Source organism: Physeter macrocephalus, unplaced genomic scaffold, assembly GCF_002837175.3.
Source record: "Physeter macrocephalus isolate SW-GA unplaced genomic scaffold, ASM283717v5 random_375, whole genome shotgun sequence".
Taxonomy (NCBI): Eukaryota; Metazoa; Chordata; class Mammalia; order Artiodactyla; family Physeteridae; genus Physeter; species Physeter macrocephalus.
The window spans coordinates 46,469-62,091 of NW_021145599.1; the positions used below are offsets into that span (position 1 = coordinate 46,469).

General features: G+C 48.9%; 1 protein-coding gene across 4 annotated transcripts in view; it reads left to right on the forward strand.

Annotated features, from left to right (window-relative positions):
- BCL7A (BAF chromatin remodeling complex subunit BCL7A) overlaps positions 1–3,721 on the forward strand; it is a 31,862-nt gene extending 28,141 nt beyond the window's left edge. For all 4 annotated transcript variants that reach the window (XM_028485117.2, XM_028485118.2, XM_055082853.1 and 1 more), the window contains one exon: positions 867–3,721. In XM_028485117.2, coding sequence (XP_028340918.1) covers positions 867–938 — 72 coding nt within the window. In that variant the 3' untranslated portion in view covers positions 939–3,721. The remainder of the gene's footprint in view (positions 1–866) is intronic.
- The last annotated feature ends 11,902 nt before the right edge of the window (positions 3,722–15,623 follow it).

Sequence of the window (15,623 nt, forward strand, 5' to 3'; positions counted from 1 at the left end):
GGCGAGGGGCTGGGATTCTGTTCTGAGGCCAGTGGGACGGTGTTCTATGCGTGATCGCTGCTTTGAGAGGATCTCTTGGGCTCTGCTCAAGGCCGGGTAGGGCGGCCGTGGAGCGGCTGCTGCGCCAGCCAGATGAGGGTTGGAGGCTCGGGTGTGGACAGGGTGGCAGGCAGAGGGGGTGGGCCGGGGGTCTCTGCAGTTGGAGTTGGGCGTGGGGGCACGGAGAGGAGGGAGGGCTCCAGGGTCCGCTGTATCCCAGGCAGACGGTGGTGCTGTCGCCAGTGTGGGAGCACCGGCTAGGACGGGCGAAGTCAGGAGCTGGATTCGGGTGGTGGGTCAGGTTGGAGCCGCCTGGGATGGTGGCGTGAGAAGGTCGAGGGAGAGGCAGACGAGTGAGCGTTGAACTTTCTTTTTTTTTGAGTCCCGGGACTTCTTGGGAATTTGGTGGCAGCTATGGACCCTTCCCCCAGAATAACAGACTTGTGTACATTCCACAGTGCTGAGTGTCTGCGCCGGGCCGGGCACCTGTGCCGCTGAGCCCTGGATGAGCAGTTGTTAACACGGCCAGGTTGGTCTAGCCTTGGAGCTTGCAGAGGTAAACCCGAAACTGCGTGTATAATTACCCTGCAGCTAATGAGAGATTGGAAGACTTGAGTGACATGGGCTTGGTGGACACAGGAGCAGCTTGGGTGTGAGGCTCCCCGTGGGTCCGTGAACCTTTTTGAGTCCACGAAAGGGTCACAGGGTCAGAACCGCAGACGCCCACCCTTGGGTCCTTCCTGGGCTGGTCTGCAACCTCCCGGCTGACCTGAGTCGCTTTCCTGGAGTCTCAACCTGTGTTTCTCTTTTCTTCTTCTTCCCCCAAGGATCTGGAAGGAGTGCCACCCTCCAAAAAGATGAAACTGGAGGCATCGCAGCAAAACTCCGGGGAGATGTAGACGCCGAGTTCAGCCCCCTGATCCACTTCTCACTGGAGACGCATCAGCGGCTTAATTCTAGAGCAGCCTCACCGAGCGGATCCCTGTTGGGTGCGAAGGGAGCTACTAACTTTTCAAGTGTACCAAGTGCAAATCCAAGAAAACCTAGAATGGCGTAACTTCTCAGACACTGAAGAACTTCCTGCTGGGAAGCAAAACACTCGAATCTTGAAGCGACTGTCCTGAGGAAGGCGGGGTCGACAGCTCAGGAGCTGCACGCCGTCTCTGAAGCCAAGATTACAGTTGTGTTGCTGCTGTATTGTTTTTTTGGTTTTTTTTTTTTTTCCACTTCTCTATTTAAGGATGTAAGCTATTTGAGGGTGGTACCGATCGGGAATTCGCTTTTTCATCGGGGCTTTTCACTGTTCAACTGATTCCTTCCACTTTCTTTTTTTGTGCCTTGTGCCCTTGAGGTGACCTCTGGCATGTTTTCCTGGTTGTTTTGCATCTCCCCTTGCAAGTGCCCTCTTGGTTCAGTTCAGGCAGCCATTGCCCCGGTCCTCACATCTCTCTCCTCCCTGCCCCGGGACTTCAGCTGGAGCGGACCAGGCAGGGAGAAGGAGAGCCCGAGGCTGCAGAAGAGCAGGACCTCCCGGGCAGCCTGACTTCCTGGTCCAGGGGGCTGAGGGACACACCCTGAGCCCCAGGTGGGGACAGCACCAGCCTCCAGGGTCCGAGGAGCCTCCGATGTCTGGGCACTGTCCCCAAGGGCTTCCACAGAGCCCTTCGATTGTCCTGGCACTTCCCCCTCTGCCGCCGCCACACCGCGTTCTCCCACACCTCCGAAGACGGACTGGCTTCTGCCGCTGACTGCAGGATTGTCTCCTTAAGACGATAAAGGGGCGGAGGAGGCTGGGAGCAGACGGCAGGAATAGCTGGTGCTGAACTTTCTCTCATAGGACGTCGCTTGGATTTCAGATCCACAGTCACCTGCTGCCCTCTGCTTGCCGCCCTCCCCCCCAGCTCCACCCGTCCCCACCTGCAGAGGAGGCAAGGTTGCAGTCGGCCAAATTCCAAAATCCGCTTGCTTCTACCTACTGTTCCGAGTCCCGGAGCCAACAGTTGGATCGTGTCTCGTTCCCGGACGCTCTGATGCTCCCAGACGCTGCCACGGGGGAGCGGGCCTTGAGGGTTGGACCTCGAAGGCCAGAAACGAGGCACCGAGGAACTGGAGAGCTTTGCACTCCTCCAGAAAGGGGCAACCGGGTCCCTCCCCCGCCTCCATCCCCCGCCTGCACTGGGACAGCTTCCTCTCACTAAAATGGAGATGCCCCCCGCCCCTTGGACAAACTGCCTAATTGTTTGGTTCTGAGGCCTGGTTTGCTCTTAATTCCTATACAGACTCCTCAGACCTTAACCCTTTTCCTGAACTTTCTTTACTGCACTGGAGTTCCAACTCCCTTTGAGTTGTATGGCGGGAACGGGGAGGGAGGGTTCCGGGGGGGTTTCGTTGGTTGTTTTATTCTTTTTTTCTGTTTGTTTGTTTGTTTGTTTTTGTTTTGGCTAATTGGTGCATATTCAGGTACCACCTTTTTCACATGTGGATCTCTCTCCTGGCCGCCATGGGGAGTGTCTGCCAGATTCCATTTTCTAAGAGTGTCTGAGGGTGAGGCTCTTATTTGTTTTTTAAGGGAGCCAATCTATTTCCTGCACTTCAAGAAGAATCAAAATGTTCCTGAATTTCAAATACCTCATGCAAAAATGTCTCCTGAAACAAAGGAAGAAAAAAAAAAAAAACATGAACTTTGAAAATCTTAACGTTGAAGTTAGCAATGCCGAAAGGTTTCTGTCTTAAAAAAAAAAAAAAAAAAAATCCTTATCAATTTCACCCCTCAGGCAGGCAGTTCTGCGGAGAACTGTGTCCTGCATTACCTCTCAGCGTATCTCAAGGCGGCTTTACCTCCAGACCCTATAGAGTTAGAGTTAACTTTTTCCTTTGCAGCAAAACTCCATTTGGATGAAAGATGAATTTGGATATTTATTTCCTCCTCTTTTTTGGGAAACGAGAGGTTACAAGCAAGACAGCTGAAGGAGAATCACACGCATCCGTGGAAACAGCAGGGTCCTCTCAACAGGCAAGGGGAGTGGACGCGGTTGAGGATGAACGAAGAGGACACCCAGGATACGAGGCTGTCATAGTTTTTCTCTGAAGTGCCTGAAGGTAGGAATGGGCCGGGGGTCGGGACCGACGGGGCCCCGCCACGGCCACGCCAGGCAGAGCGCCAGCGGCCCTGCACTCCATCCACGCCGGCCGGGAAGGCCTTCCACGCGGGATGATGAGACTGCAAAAATCCAGACGTGCTTCCTTCCCCGACGCGGCTCGCTCCTCAGCCGCCGTTCCCCACCCCTCGCCCCCAGTCCCACCACAGAATCTAAGACCTTTCAGCCGGCGAGCCAGAGGCGGGGGTCCTAAGCGAATGCCTTCCGCGGACACCAGGCCCCGCGGCCTAAAGGGCTCCCGGGGCAAACTTACTCCCCGAAAAACTTGAAGTTGGGGATGCTGCAGCTACACATTCCACAAAGTGCTGGCACTTACCCCATAACCCGAAGGCGGTAGACCGACTCATAGGGTGGTGACCTCCCATTACCAACGGTGTCATGGTTTTTGGAATGTTCATTATCAGCCAAGGACCTGCTTAGAGGTATAAAGACCTTTTTTCACTGTTACCTAATTTTTTTTTTTCCTTACGATTTTTTTTTTTTTTGGTGTGTTGTACAGCAGTATAATTTTTCACTTATTTATTCCATCAGTAGATATGGTTTGTACAATGTACAATGGTTCCATTTCAGAAAATAAAAACTCAAATCATGAACACCATGCGATTTTTGTAGCATCATGATACAGAGTAAAATCCGGTGGATGGTGTGAAGGTCCCCCACCGGCTGCTCTGGCGTCTCCTGCACGGCCACGTGGCCCTGACTCTGTACGCAACTTGCACGCAGGCACTGTGGCCTCCGCCTCCCGCGGTCGGTCGTGATAGCTGCCGTCATTAAGCACCAGCTGGATGCTGTGGGCGGGTGTCGTTTGCCACCTTATGCAGACAGCCTCTTGCCGAGTCAGAGTCAGAGCCAGAGCCCCGGTGTAAATTATAGCCACGCCCGGCCCCCCAGCCTGGGTCCTGGCCCAGGACACAAGTTTGCTGCGTCCCTGACTTTGGGAGGCTCTGGCCCATGGCAGGGACTGAGGTGTCAGCTCACTAGCAGCTTTGTCTTGACTTGTCTTAACTCGTGGTCAGGCTGGAGGCAGAGCTGCCCCAGGGCCCTTCCCCCGCACCCCACCGCCCACCCCCAGCAACTCAGGCCCTTCCTCCCGCTCAGCTCAGACTCCCTCCCCCAGTGGACTTTTTCCTTTCTTCTCTGTGCAGTCTCTCCTCTTCCAACTCTCACACCTGAAACGGGGCCCTGGGGGTGGGACGATTGTTCTAGCGAGGCCTGTGCTAAGTCACCCCCGTGTTGACTGTTGACCGACCTGCAGGCAAACGTTCTCTCCTTTTCGTTTTGTCTGACTCTCTTCCCCACCCCATTCCTTTTTAACATGTTCCAGTGTTTTTACCGGGATTGGTTGCTCAGCAGAATAAACTGGTACGGAAAGTTTAGCCCGACAAAACACAAATCATAGGGGCCTTGTTTGCTTAACAACAAAAAAAAAGTGCCTTAGCCGGCAGACTTTCACTCTCTCCGGTGCCCCTGTGGTCTGTTCACTGGGTCTCAGGCTCTGGATGAAGGTCCCTTCCTTCCAGACGTGTCTCTCTGGATCTCCCCCCCTTCTCCCTGCCACTCTTGTCTCTACCCGCCTGGGTCTCTGTCTCAGGTATTCTGCTTTACCTTCTCTGTCTCAGCTCCCTGTCTGTCTCTGTGGAGGTGTCTGACTTCTCATCTCCCTCAAGGAGCAGTTGTGCCCAAGGGCTGGAAATTGAGGCTTTACAGGCATTCATTGAGCGCCATCTGTGTACTGGGCCCTGGGCAGCAGTGACTCAAACTCGACCCTTTCTCTCTAGGCAGATAAGCTGGTGCATTAGGATGCCCAGCACAGTTTGGAATTGGGGGGGAGGTGCATTTTGATGGCAGGGATCAGGGAGGCTCCTGGGATGGTGAGGAAGTCCGGGCATGGAGCTAAGAAGCTCATTTTTCCTTGTGGACGCTAAGCAGTGGTTGGAGGCTTCTGAGCCAGGGCTCTGCTGGACTGGGGGCAGTGTTGCTAGTGAATGGCATGGATTGGAAAAAGCCAGACTGGAGGTGGGGGCAGGGCAGCTATGGAACTGGACAGTAGGTCAAGTGGGAGGTCAGGAGTTGGCAAGAGGGCCCGTGTGCCCACAGGCGATGTGCAGGCAATCAGCACTGCAGCCAGGTAGGGTGGGGAGAGGTTGGAGAGGAGGCAGGCAGAGAAAGCTCTAGTCCAGGTCCAAGACTGGACCAAGATAAGTGTCGTAGAAGTCCACGGTTGGGCTGAGGAGGGATTGCAACCCCTAAAGACCAAGTCTCCCCCCCCACCTGCCTGGTGAGGAATGCATATTTTCCTCCAGAGGCTCATAGTAGACACTGGCTGCCTTTGCCAGTTGCATTCCCTTCTTCCAGTAGGGGTCCCCCTCACCCACTCTCAGTCCCAAGTCTGGCCATGTGATCCAGGCCCCTCCCCCTGGCAAGAGCAGTTGGGTCAAGGATGATCACGTGACCCAAAGTGGCCCAATGAGAGTCAGCCCTGGGATTTTTGTGGGAACTGTTGGGAAACAGTTCTGCTAGAGTGTTGGCTGGAGTTGTTAAATGGAGCCACTGGGGCCACCTTCGCCCCAAGGTGGGGAGAAGCCTGCCTGAGAATGAAGCCAACACAGGAGAGTGTTGAAAGATGGTGAGTGTGAGCCTCCTGAGAGCAGCATTTGAGCACTGGGACCCAACCAGCCCTGAAGCCAGCCCTCCTCCTGAACTTTTCTATTTTGTAAGCCAATAAATGCCCATGATAGTTTAGGTCAGTTTTCCCTGGGCCTTTCCCCACCTGAGCCCCCACCCCTCCGCCCAAGGGCTTGGAGAGTCTCCTGGACAAATCCAGAAAGAGGGATGGTTGCTAAGATGGTAGCTCTGACTCCTGACTGGGTGTCATTTTCTTGGAGGGAGTGTCTCTTTCCTCCAAACTTTGCCCTTTCAATGCTCCCGTATGAGAAGGACTCGGAAGTTTCACAGCTGATGACAAACAAGGAAATAAGCAGAGACTAACACGGACCTGTTTTGGACTTCTGAAGCAGCCCCTTCTAGAATCCTCAGAACTCCAGCACTTCAGAGCTGTGTGACCTCAGGTAAGTATCTTAACCTATCTGGGCCCCAGCTTCCTCATCTGTAAAAGGGAAAGAATAATTGTGCCTACTCAGGTTGCTGTGAGGATTAATGCATGTAAATTAATAAATACATGGAAAGTGCTTGGGACAAGCCCTGGCGCATAGTAAATCTCAATAATGTTAGCTGCTATTGTTATTACCATTGCAGTTTTTATCTTCAGACACATCTAGACTCCAGAAATCCAGCTGATAGAAAATGAAGCACAGGGAAAGGCATAATCGCCCCTCCCAGCTGCTTTGGGCTTGCCCTCTGAGTTACACTTTGCTCCCTGAAGACTCACCTCTTCCCCAAATGATTGACACTGGAGTTATCCACCAAGCTCGCCCCACGTGATCCAGAGCCTGAGTGGTGCCTTGTGGGATGACTAGAAGCCCACCAGGAAACAGGCAGAAGGGAAGACATTCCTGGTCGAGGGAAGGGCTTGAGCAAAGGGCTGGAGGTTTGACAACACATCCCCGCTGCAGGCACTGGCTGCTCTATAAGACACGCCCAAGCAGGGAGCTTCAGGCCCGGGTCTCAGAGGAACAGCTCACTGGGGACTCATTTTTCCAGGCTCTCTCCTTTACCATTGCTCTCCCTCCACAGGCTCTGGGGGAGAAAGGCCTCTGGGAGGCAAGGACCAGAATGTGGTGCCAGCCCTGTGGGTCCTGTCTCCCTCTGGGGTACCCCTGGGTACACTGGTGCCCGTGGATGCACTGGATGACTTGGAGTCAATGGCTTTATCTCTTTAGACTTGGCCAGAGATAACAATCTGCTTTGCATCAAAGAATCTCAAGAGACTCTTAAATCCCGCTTTTCTCCCTTAGGGCTCTCTCAGTTATGAGCTCATTTGACCTCCTTGTCACCCTGGGTAGTAGTTTAGAGCAGGGATCAGCCTCCCCATTACACAGATAAGAAAACCGAGGCCAGGGAAGTGACTGAACAAAGGTCCTGCAGGGACTCAGTGAAGAAGGCTTTGGAACCCAGCCTGTCTTCCACTAGACCAGGGGCCAGCAGATCCGGCCTGCCAGCTGTTTTTGTAAATAAAGTTTTATTGGCACACAGCCATTCTCATTCACTTACATATTGTCCCTGACTGCTTTCATGATACAACAGCAGAATCGAGTAGTTGCTACAGAGACTGGCTTGCAAAGTCGAAACTATTTACCACCTGGCCCTTTGCAGAAAAAGTCTGCCAACCCCTGCACTTGACCACACTTTCCTGTTGAAACACTGTGTGGCTGAAAGAATATGATAATAATAATAATGATATTAATGATAATAACAATAATAATTACCTACTATGTGCCAGGCACCATGCAAGACTTTCCTGAATTTTTTATTGATATGAAAGGGCGTACGTAGCTCAATGAATTTTCACTGAGTACACCTGCAAAACCAGCACCTGGATCAAGAAACAATATTACTAGCCCCCTGGATGCCCCCTCCTACCCCTTCTAGTCACTACCCCTTGAAGGGTAATCACTCCCCCGACGTCTCTCTTCACAGATGTTTTCTAAACTTTAACATTTTCTGAACTTTCTGTTCGTGGAATCGTACAGAATGTGCTCTTTTGTGTCTGGCTCCTTTCACTCAACAAGGTGTTTGTGAGTTTCACGCATATTGTTACATGTCATCGGAGTCGTGACACTCCCGCTGATGGGCGTTTGGCCTGTTTCCAGTCTCCGTGGAGTATTATGAATATGCAAGATACTGGACCTCATTTCACCCCGGCTTCAACAGGAGAGGGGGACCAATTAGCCTCATTGTACAGATGTGAAGACTGAGGTTAGAGACCATGGTGCCCGTGAGGTGACACAGCAGGTAGGAAAAGCCCTCGGCACAGGAGTCCCTGCCATCCTGGCTCTCTGCCTTCCTCATTAGATTCTGGCTTGGAATCCCGCTGTGACTACAGACTGTTAGATCCCATTTATACGAAATTTCTAGAAAAAGCAAAACTATGGAAACAGAAGGTAGAGGCTGAGTTGTTTGGGGCTGGGAGCAAAAGACTGACCGCAAAGAGGCAGGAGGGAATGATTTGGGGCAACTGAATTGTGAGAATAATTACACAACTGTATCAACTTATTAAAGCTCGTTGAATTGTACACTTAAAATTGGTGAAGTTTATGGGATGTAAATTACACCTCAATAAAGCTCAAAAAAGAAAAAATCCCAAACCCGCAGGCATCTATTTCTTCACCCCGCCCCCACCCCCGTGCCTGAATTTTCCTTAGAGGTGTGAGGATGGCTGTGCAGACTGTCCAGAGCTGTTGAGCCGTGGAACTCTTGTCACTCCCCACCAGTCTGGCCTCTCCCTGCAAAGGCACGGGGGTCTCCCTCGCAGAGGTTTCATCTGAAGCAGTGGGGATCCTGTTTGGCTTTGCTGTATCCGACCTGCGCCCGGCGGGGGTCAGAGAGCCACGCGCAGCGGATGCACCGGCCCCAAACTGTTTCTCCAAGGAGTCCCCAGAGATGGCCGCTGCCTTTCAGTTTCTGCACTTGTTTATTTTCAAAGGGACGTTGCCAGACCGCTAGCACCCCCCCCCCCCGCCCTTTCATGGTTTGTTTTATGCAAGAGACTTCAGGAAGAAAGAGAGGAGGTAAAGTGACCTGAGACCAATTATTCTGCCGGCAGAGAACGGCAGCAGGCCCCAGCTGATAGGTTTGAGGGATGTGTGGGGTCAGAATGCTCCCTTGTTGCCCCCAGAACAGGAATCTTGATAGTGTTAATAATCATTGCAAGGAATTCCCTGGTGGTCCAGTGGTTAGAGCTCCACGCTTCCACTGCAGCGGGCACGGGTTCCATCCCTGGTCGGGGAACTAAGATCCCACACGCTGCACAGCCATAAAAAGAAAAAGAAAAAAAGAAAGAAAGAAAAGAAAAGAAGAAAAAAGAAATCATTGCAAATATTCAGCGATGGACACTGGAATAGTTTGACATGCATGTGCAAAAGGAATGACCCTCAGCCCATTCCTTACATCTTATTGCAAAATCACTCCAAATGCTCATAGACCAAAATGTCACTCTAAAAATTCTAGAGGAAAACACATGAGAGGATCTTTGTGACCTTGGGTTAGGCAAAGCTTTTTTAGACATGACATCAAAGGACTAACTATAAAAGAAAGAATTGATAAATTGGATTTCATCAAAATTTAAAACTTATGCTCTGCTAAAGACGCGGTTAAGAGAATGAAAAAAAAAAAACACGGACTGGCAGATAATCTTTGCAAAACACTTATCTGATAAAGGACTTGTATCTAGAATATATAAAGAACTCTCAAAACTCAGTTATAAAAAAGCAAACCCCCTGCTCCCATCCCTGCGCCAAAAAAACTAGCAAAACTTTTGCGTAGACATTTCATCACAGAAAATATACGGGGACTTCCCTGGTGGCGCAGTGGTTAAGAATCTGCCTGCCAGTGCAGGGGACGTGCGTTCAATCCCTGGTCCAGGAAGATCCCACATGCCACAGAGCAACTAAGCCCGTGCACCACAACTACTGAGCCTGAGTTCTAAAGCCTGCGAGACACAACTGCTGAGCCCACACGCCACAACTACTGAAGCCCGTGCGCCTAGAGCCTGTGCTCCGCAACAAGAGAAGCCACTGCAATGAGAAGCCTGCAAACCACAGCCAAGAGTAGCCCCCGCTCGCTGCAACTAGAGAAAGCCCGCGTGCTGCAATGAAGACCCAACGCAGCCAAACATAAATAAAATAAAATAAAATAAAAAAAGAAAATATACGGAAGGCAAATGAGCACATGAAAGATGCTGAACATCATTAATTATTAGGGAAATGCAAATTAAAACCACAGCCAGATACCATTATACTCCCACTAGAATAGCTGAAAGGACCAGAATACCAAGTGCTGGTGACGATGCAGAGCAATGAGAACTCTCCTCCACTGCTGGTGGGACGGTAAAATGGTACAGCCACCTGGAAAATCATTTGGCAGATCCTTATAAAGTTAAGCCTAAACTCACCCTACAACCTGGCCATCCCACTCCTAGGTACTTACCTAAGAGAAATTAAAATGTACAAAAGCCTGTTTTTGTAATCACCAAAAACTGGAAACAACTAAATTGGCCTTCCACTGGTGAGTGGATAAACAACTTGTGATACAGTCATAAGATAAACTCAGCAACAAAAAGGAATGAACTACAGACACCCTTGGCAACAGGGAAGCATCTCAGATGCGTTATGCTAAGTGAAAGAAACCAGACTCAAGGCTGCTTACTGAATGATTCCATTTATATGACATTCTGGAAAGGGCAAAGCAATAGGGACAAGAAGCAGAGCAGTGGTTGCCAGGGTCTGGGGTGGGGAGAGGGGTTGGCTGCAAAGGGCTGAGACGGAATGTGTGTATGAGACAGTGTTGGGAACTAGTCCACATTTTTTTTTTTTTTTTTTTTGGTCACACCGCATGGCATTCAGGATCTTAGTTCCCTGACCAGGGATCGAACTTGTGCCAGCGAAGTCCCATTATTATTATTTTTTTTTTAAATTTTTTATTCCACATCTTGATCGCGGTGCTGATTACACGACGGTAGATGTTTGTCAAAATTTGTGGAACTATACAAAAAAAGAGAGAAATTTACATAAATTATACCCCAACAAAACAAGACAAAAATTTTAATAGCCAACATAGCACCACCTACTATGTGCCAGGCACTCTTGAAGCTCTTTACATATACATATATTAACTCACTCAATCCTCACGATAACCCAGAGAAGTAGGTATTAATTATTGCCAGATTGTGAAAGTTTTGTCCCCAGAGCTGCCTCACCTTCCTCATTTCCTCACCTTGGGTCTGATGCCCAGTGCCCTCTTCCTTCTGTAAACTTCACCTTCTCCTGTGGCTGTCTTCTCTCTCCCACAGACACAGCAGGAAAGGTTTCCACTTAACTTTTTTCCACTGAGGGGCACAGAGCTAATAATAAGGTTTAGCAGAGATTTCAAACTCAAATGCCTACAGGAGCCAGGCAGGTAATGTAAATAGCAAAACTCACTGGGATGACAGGGAGTGGTGGGGACTGTGGAAAACTGGAGAGCTATGCTGTGTCTAAAGGGGACTGTCCCTCCTTAGCTCCAGCTTCTACCATGTGGAGATAGTAAGAGCCCAGTGCTGTCAGATCTTCTGATAGTTCAAGAAAATCCTAACACCCTCACATTTATATGAAGTGTCATGATTTTTTGTGTGTGTGTCCGCATCGTGTGGCATGCGGCATGTGGCATCTTAGTTCCCTGATCAGGGATCGAACACGTGCCCCCTGCATTGGGAGCGCAGAGTCTTATCCACTGGACCACCAGGGAAGTCCCATGATTTTTTAAATGTTAGCAAATAAAAAACTTGTTTGGATATTAGTTTTTACTCTTGTAAAGGCATGTTCATCCCTTTCTTTTCCTCCAAAATCACCCACAAAGTACAAGAAACCCAGACGCAGAAGCAGAAAATCCACAGTTAGTGAAATAAGGCAACATCTGGCGCCCCAAACCACCATATACTGAAGTGGACAGGAGGGTGGAGGAATGGAAATGAACTTTGCGAGCTGGAGGAAGACCAGACCCAAGTGCTGCAGAAGTAGATCTCAGTGAGAAGCAGGCCATTCCCCGCCGAGAATCCCAGAAAGCCCCAGGACTGCAGAAAGCAAGGGACTGAAAATGGGGTTTGGTTGAAAGTCTGTATATGAGATAGTCAGACATCCACCCCCCAACCCCCCGCATCCTGCACACACCCCCATCTTGCACAGTCTCTGTTGACTGCCCCTCTCTCCCTTCTGCTGCGGACAGGAGGTTTAGCATCTGCAGAAATTAAACCAGAGAAGCTCCAGAATCAGAGGCAGTAGGCACAGAGGCGTGCAGGGAGTTTTTTTAATAAGCCATCTAACATGATTTAATTTTTTTAACTTTATTTTATTTTAAAAAAATCTTTAAAAATCGTAATTTAAAAAATTCCGTTTTAAGTTTTACTTTATTTTTTTGCTCTGAGCTGTGTCTTGTGTCCCACATCTTTCTCTTACTTGAATTTTTGTTTTGCTGGAGAACAACCTCCAGTAATTCTTTCAAACATGGTCTACACATGAAAAGGCGATTTACCCTGTATCCTCCAAGATTTATTGAGGTATAATTTACATAAGTAAACTTCACCCTTTTCAGGTATAAACTTCCATGGATTTTGAGAAACTTACACAGTCATGTAACCACCACCATAATCAAGAGATAGTTTCATCACCCCAAATAGTTCCCTTGTTCTTCTTTGCAGTTAGTTCCCGCCCCTCCAGCTCCTGGCAGGCACTAATCTGGTTTCTGTTCCTATCATTTTGCCTTTTCCAGATGTCATATAAATCAAATCAAACAATATATGGCTTTTTAGGTCTGGCTTCTTCTACTTGGCATAATGCTTTTGAGAGTCATCTAGAGCACTGTATTTATGGAAACGTTTGAAATCCAAAAGTATAGTCATCATCCGTCATCAGTGCTGTTCACCAGATATTTCTGGCTGTCTGTTTTCTGGTCTTATGATGGGGTTGTACTTCCTGCCTCCCTTGTGCTTGGGTGGGGCCATGTGATTAGTTCTGGCTGGTGAGTTTCGAGTACTCATCACTTCTGGCTCAGACCATTTAATTGACCCCGTTGAGCTCTCTCTCCCCCTGCCACGGTGATGGGCGACAGAGTCTGGGAGTGACTCTGACCAGCAGAGCGCACTGCCACCCTGGGATGGACACGTAGCCCATAGACAGGTAGCTTAAATCAGAAGCACGCCTTAGTGGTTTTAAGCCTTTGAGATTTGGGTGTGCTTTGGTATCAGAGCACAATCAGCCTATGCTGACCCATACAGAAGGTTTGCTTTTTTAGCACTGGGAAATTTTCTTTTATTGCTGCTTTAATTATTTCCTTTCTCCAATTTTCCTCTCATTTTTACTTTCTTCTTCCTTCCTGGAACTATTAGGCAGGTGCTGGAACTTTTGTTGGAAGAATCCTCCACGTCACTTAACTTCCCTTTGTCCTTTTGGCAGTTTTCTGGGAGAAATTCTCAGATTAATCTTTCAGCTTACGACTGTGTTTTCCAGACATTCATTTTGCTAGTCAACCTGGCGGTTTGTTTTTTTTTTTTAAATCTTTATTTATTTATTTATTTTTGGCTGCGTTGGGTCTTCGTTTCTGTGCGAGGGCTCTCTCTAGTTGCGGCGAGCGGGGGCCACTCTTCATCGCGATGCGCGGGCCTCTCACTATCGCGGCCTCTCGTTGCGGAGCACAGGCTCCAGACGCGCAGGCTCAGTAGTTGTGGCTCACGGGCCCAGTTGCTCCGCGGCATGTGGGATCCTCCCAGACCAGGACTCGAACCCGTGTCCCCTGCGTTGGCAGGCAGATTCTCAACCACTGCGCCACCAGGGAAGCCCAACCTGGCATTTTTTAAAAGTCATAATTTTGTATTCATTGTTTTCCAGGACCTCTATTTGCTTCTTTTTCATAATGGGTTGTTGCTTAATGTGTGCAGAATCTTCTACATTCTTTCTAGGGCTATTAATTATTTTTAAAGTCTTCTGTTTGTTCTGTTAACTTTATCCTTTCACTTGTTAGCTCTCAGCTTTCTTCCAGAGTGTTGGCTTTCCTTAATTGCTTGCTGACTTTTGCTGGTCTGTAATACTTTGTATTGGGGACTTTTTTTTTTTTTCTGCACCATGCAGCTCGTGAGATCTTGGTTCCCCAACCAGGGACTGAACCCGCCTCCTCAACAGTGAAAGTGCGGAGTCCTAACCACTGGACCGTCAGGGAATTCCCTGTATCGGGAATTCTTATTTGCCTGTTTGCTGATTTGATTACCATGGAGTGCTGCTTCTGATTTTTGGGGAGAAGAGGGTTATCCTGTGAGATCCTCTGTTCTTATGGTTTGTTGGGTGTGGAAGCTCTTTGTCCTTCACGGGAGTTGTTGGCTCCCCTGGGGCACTGCCCTGCGTGTCCCCCTGGGCACTTGCTGTTGCTACCCACTACTCAGTAGGAGGGGGGGCGGGCAGTCATCTGCAAACTCTTCTATATTTTCCAGAAAACTGCCCTTGAGACCTCTTTCTAGCCATCGATTTGTGAGCCTGGAGCAACCTCCAGATCTCACTCTTGGTGGTCCTCTGCTTTTAACTGAATTTTTTAACTGCTTTTCCTCAAGTCTTGCTTCTCTTCTAATGCAATCTTTAGGAATTTATGGTGAGGATTAAACAAAGCATGTTTGTGCATCGACTATGGCCTATACGTTGCCAGTTTGCAACTTCAGCCTTAAGAGTTTATCTCCTCCCAGGAAATTGATATTTATTTATGTATATTTTTAAAGTATTAATATATATCCTTGCGACTTCCCTGGTGATCCAGTGGTTAAGACTCCACGCTTCCACCGCAGGGGGCGCGGGTTCGATCCCTGGTCAGGGAACTAAGCTCCCACATTCCGAGCAGTGTGGCCTTAAAAATAATTTTTTTAAAATAAAAGTATGTATCCTTCCACATAGATGCCTTTTGTGTTAAGAAACCAAAGAGAAATAAAGAGTACCCTGCCAAGAAAAAAGGTATACAAGTGATAATTGTCTCTTTTGGGAATTAGAAAATAGTCACCCCCGCCCCACAGAGATAACCAGTGTTAACATTATGGAGCACTTCTGACACACACACATAAATATGTGAATTTTTTAAAATTGGGGACTTCCCTGGTGACGCAGTGGCTAAGGCTCCACACTCCCAATGCAGGGGGCCTGGGTTCGATCCCCGGTCAGGGAACTAGATCCCGCATGCACAACTAAAGGTCCCCTGTGCCGCAACGAATATCCCGCGTGCCGTAACTAAGACCTGGCTCAGCCAGATAAATAAATAAATAAATATTTTAAAAAATTTGATATCAAGCTACTGATAACTTTTTATTTTTGTTTGGCTATGCCGTGTGGCTTGCAGGATCCTAGTTCCCCAACCAGGGATCCAACCCGTGCCCCCTGCGGTGGAAGCGCGGAGCCCTAACCACTGGACTGCCGGAGAATCCCCATGGCTAACTTTTTAAAAGTTGTTTTTCCACCCAACAACATATTATGGACATCTTTCCATATCAATAAATATACATTTGCATCATTTAAAATGCAGTGTTTCGTTATATTGGGGACTATAATATATTCAATGAATTCCCTCTTGTTAGACATTACGTTGTTTCTAATGCCCACTCTTTACAAATGATGCTGTATTCACCATCCTTGTACCCACAGCCTTAGGATAAAATCATAGAGGTGGAATCGCTGTATCAGATGTGGCTGGGTATTTAAGCGTTCCCCAAGGAGAAAAGTCTTCGAATAAAGGAAGGCAGCTCAAAGG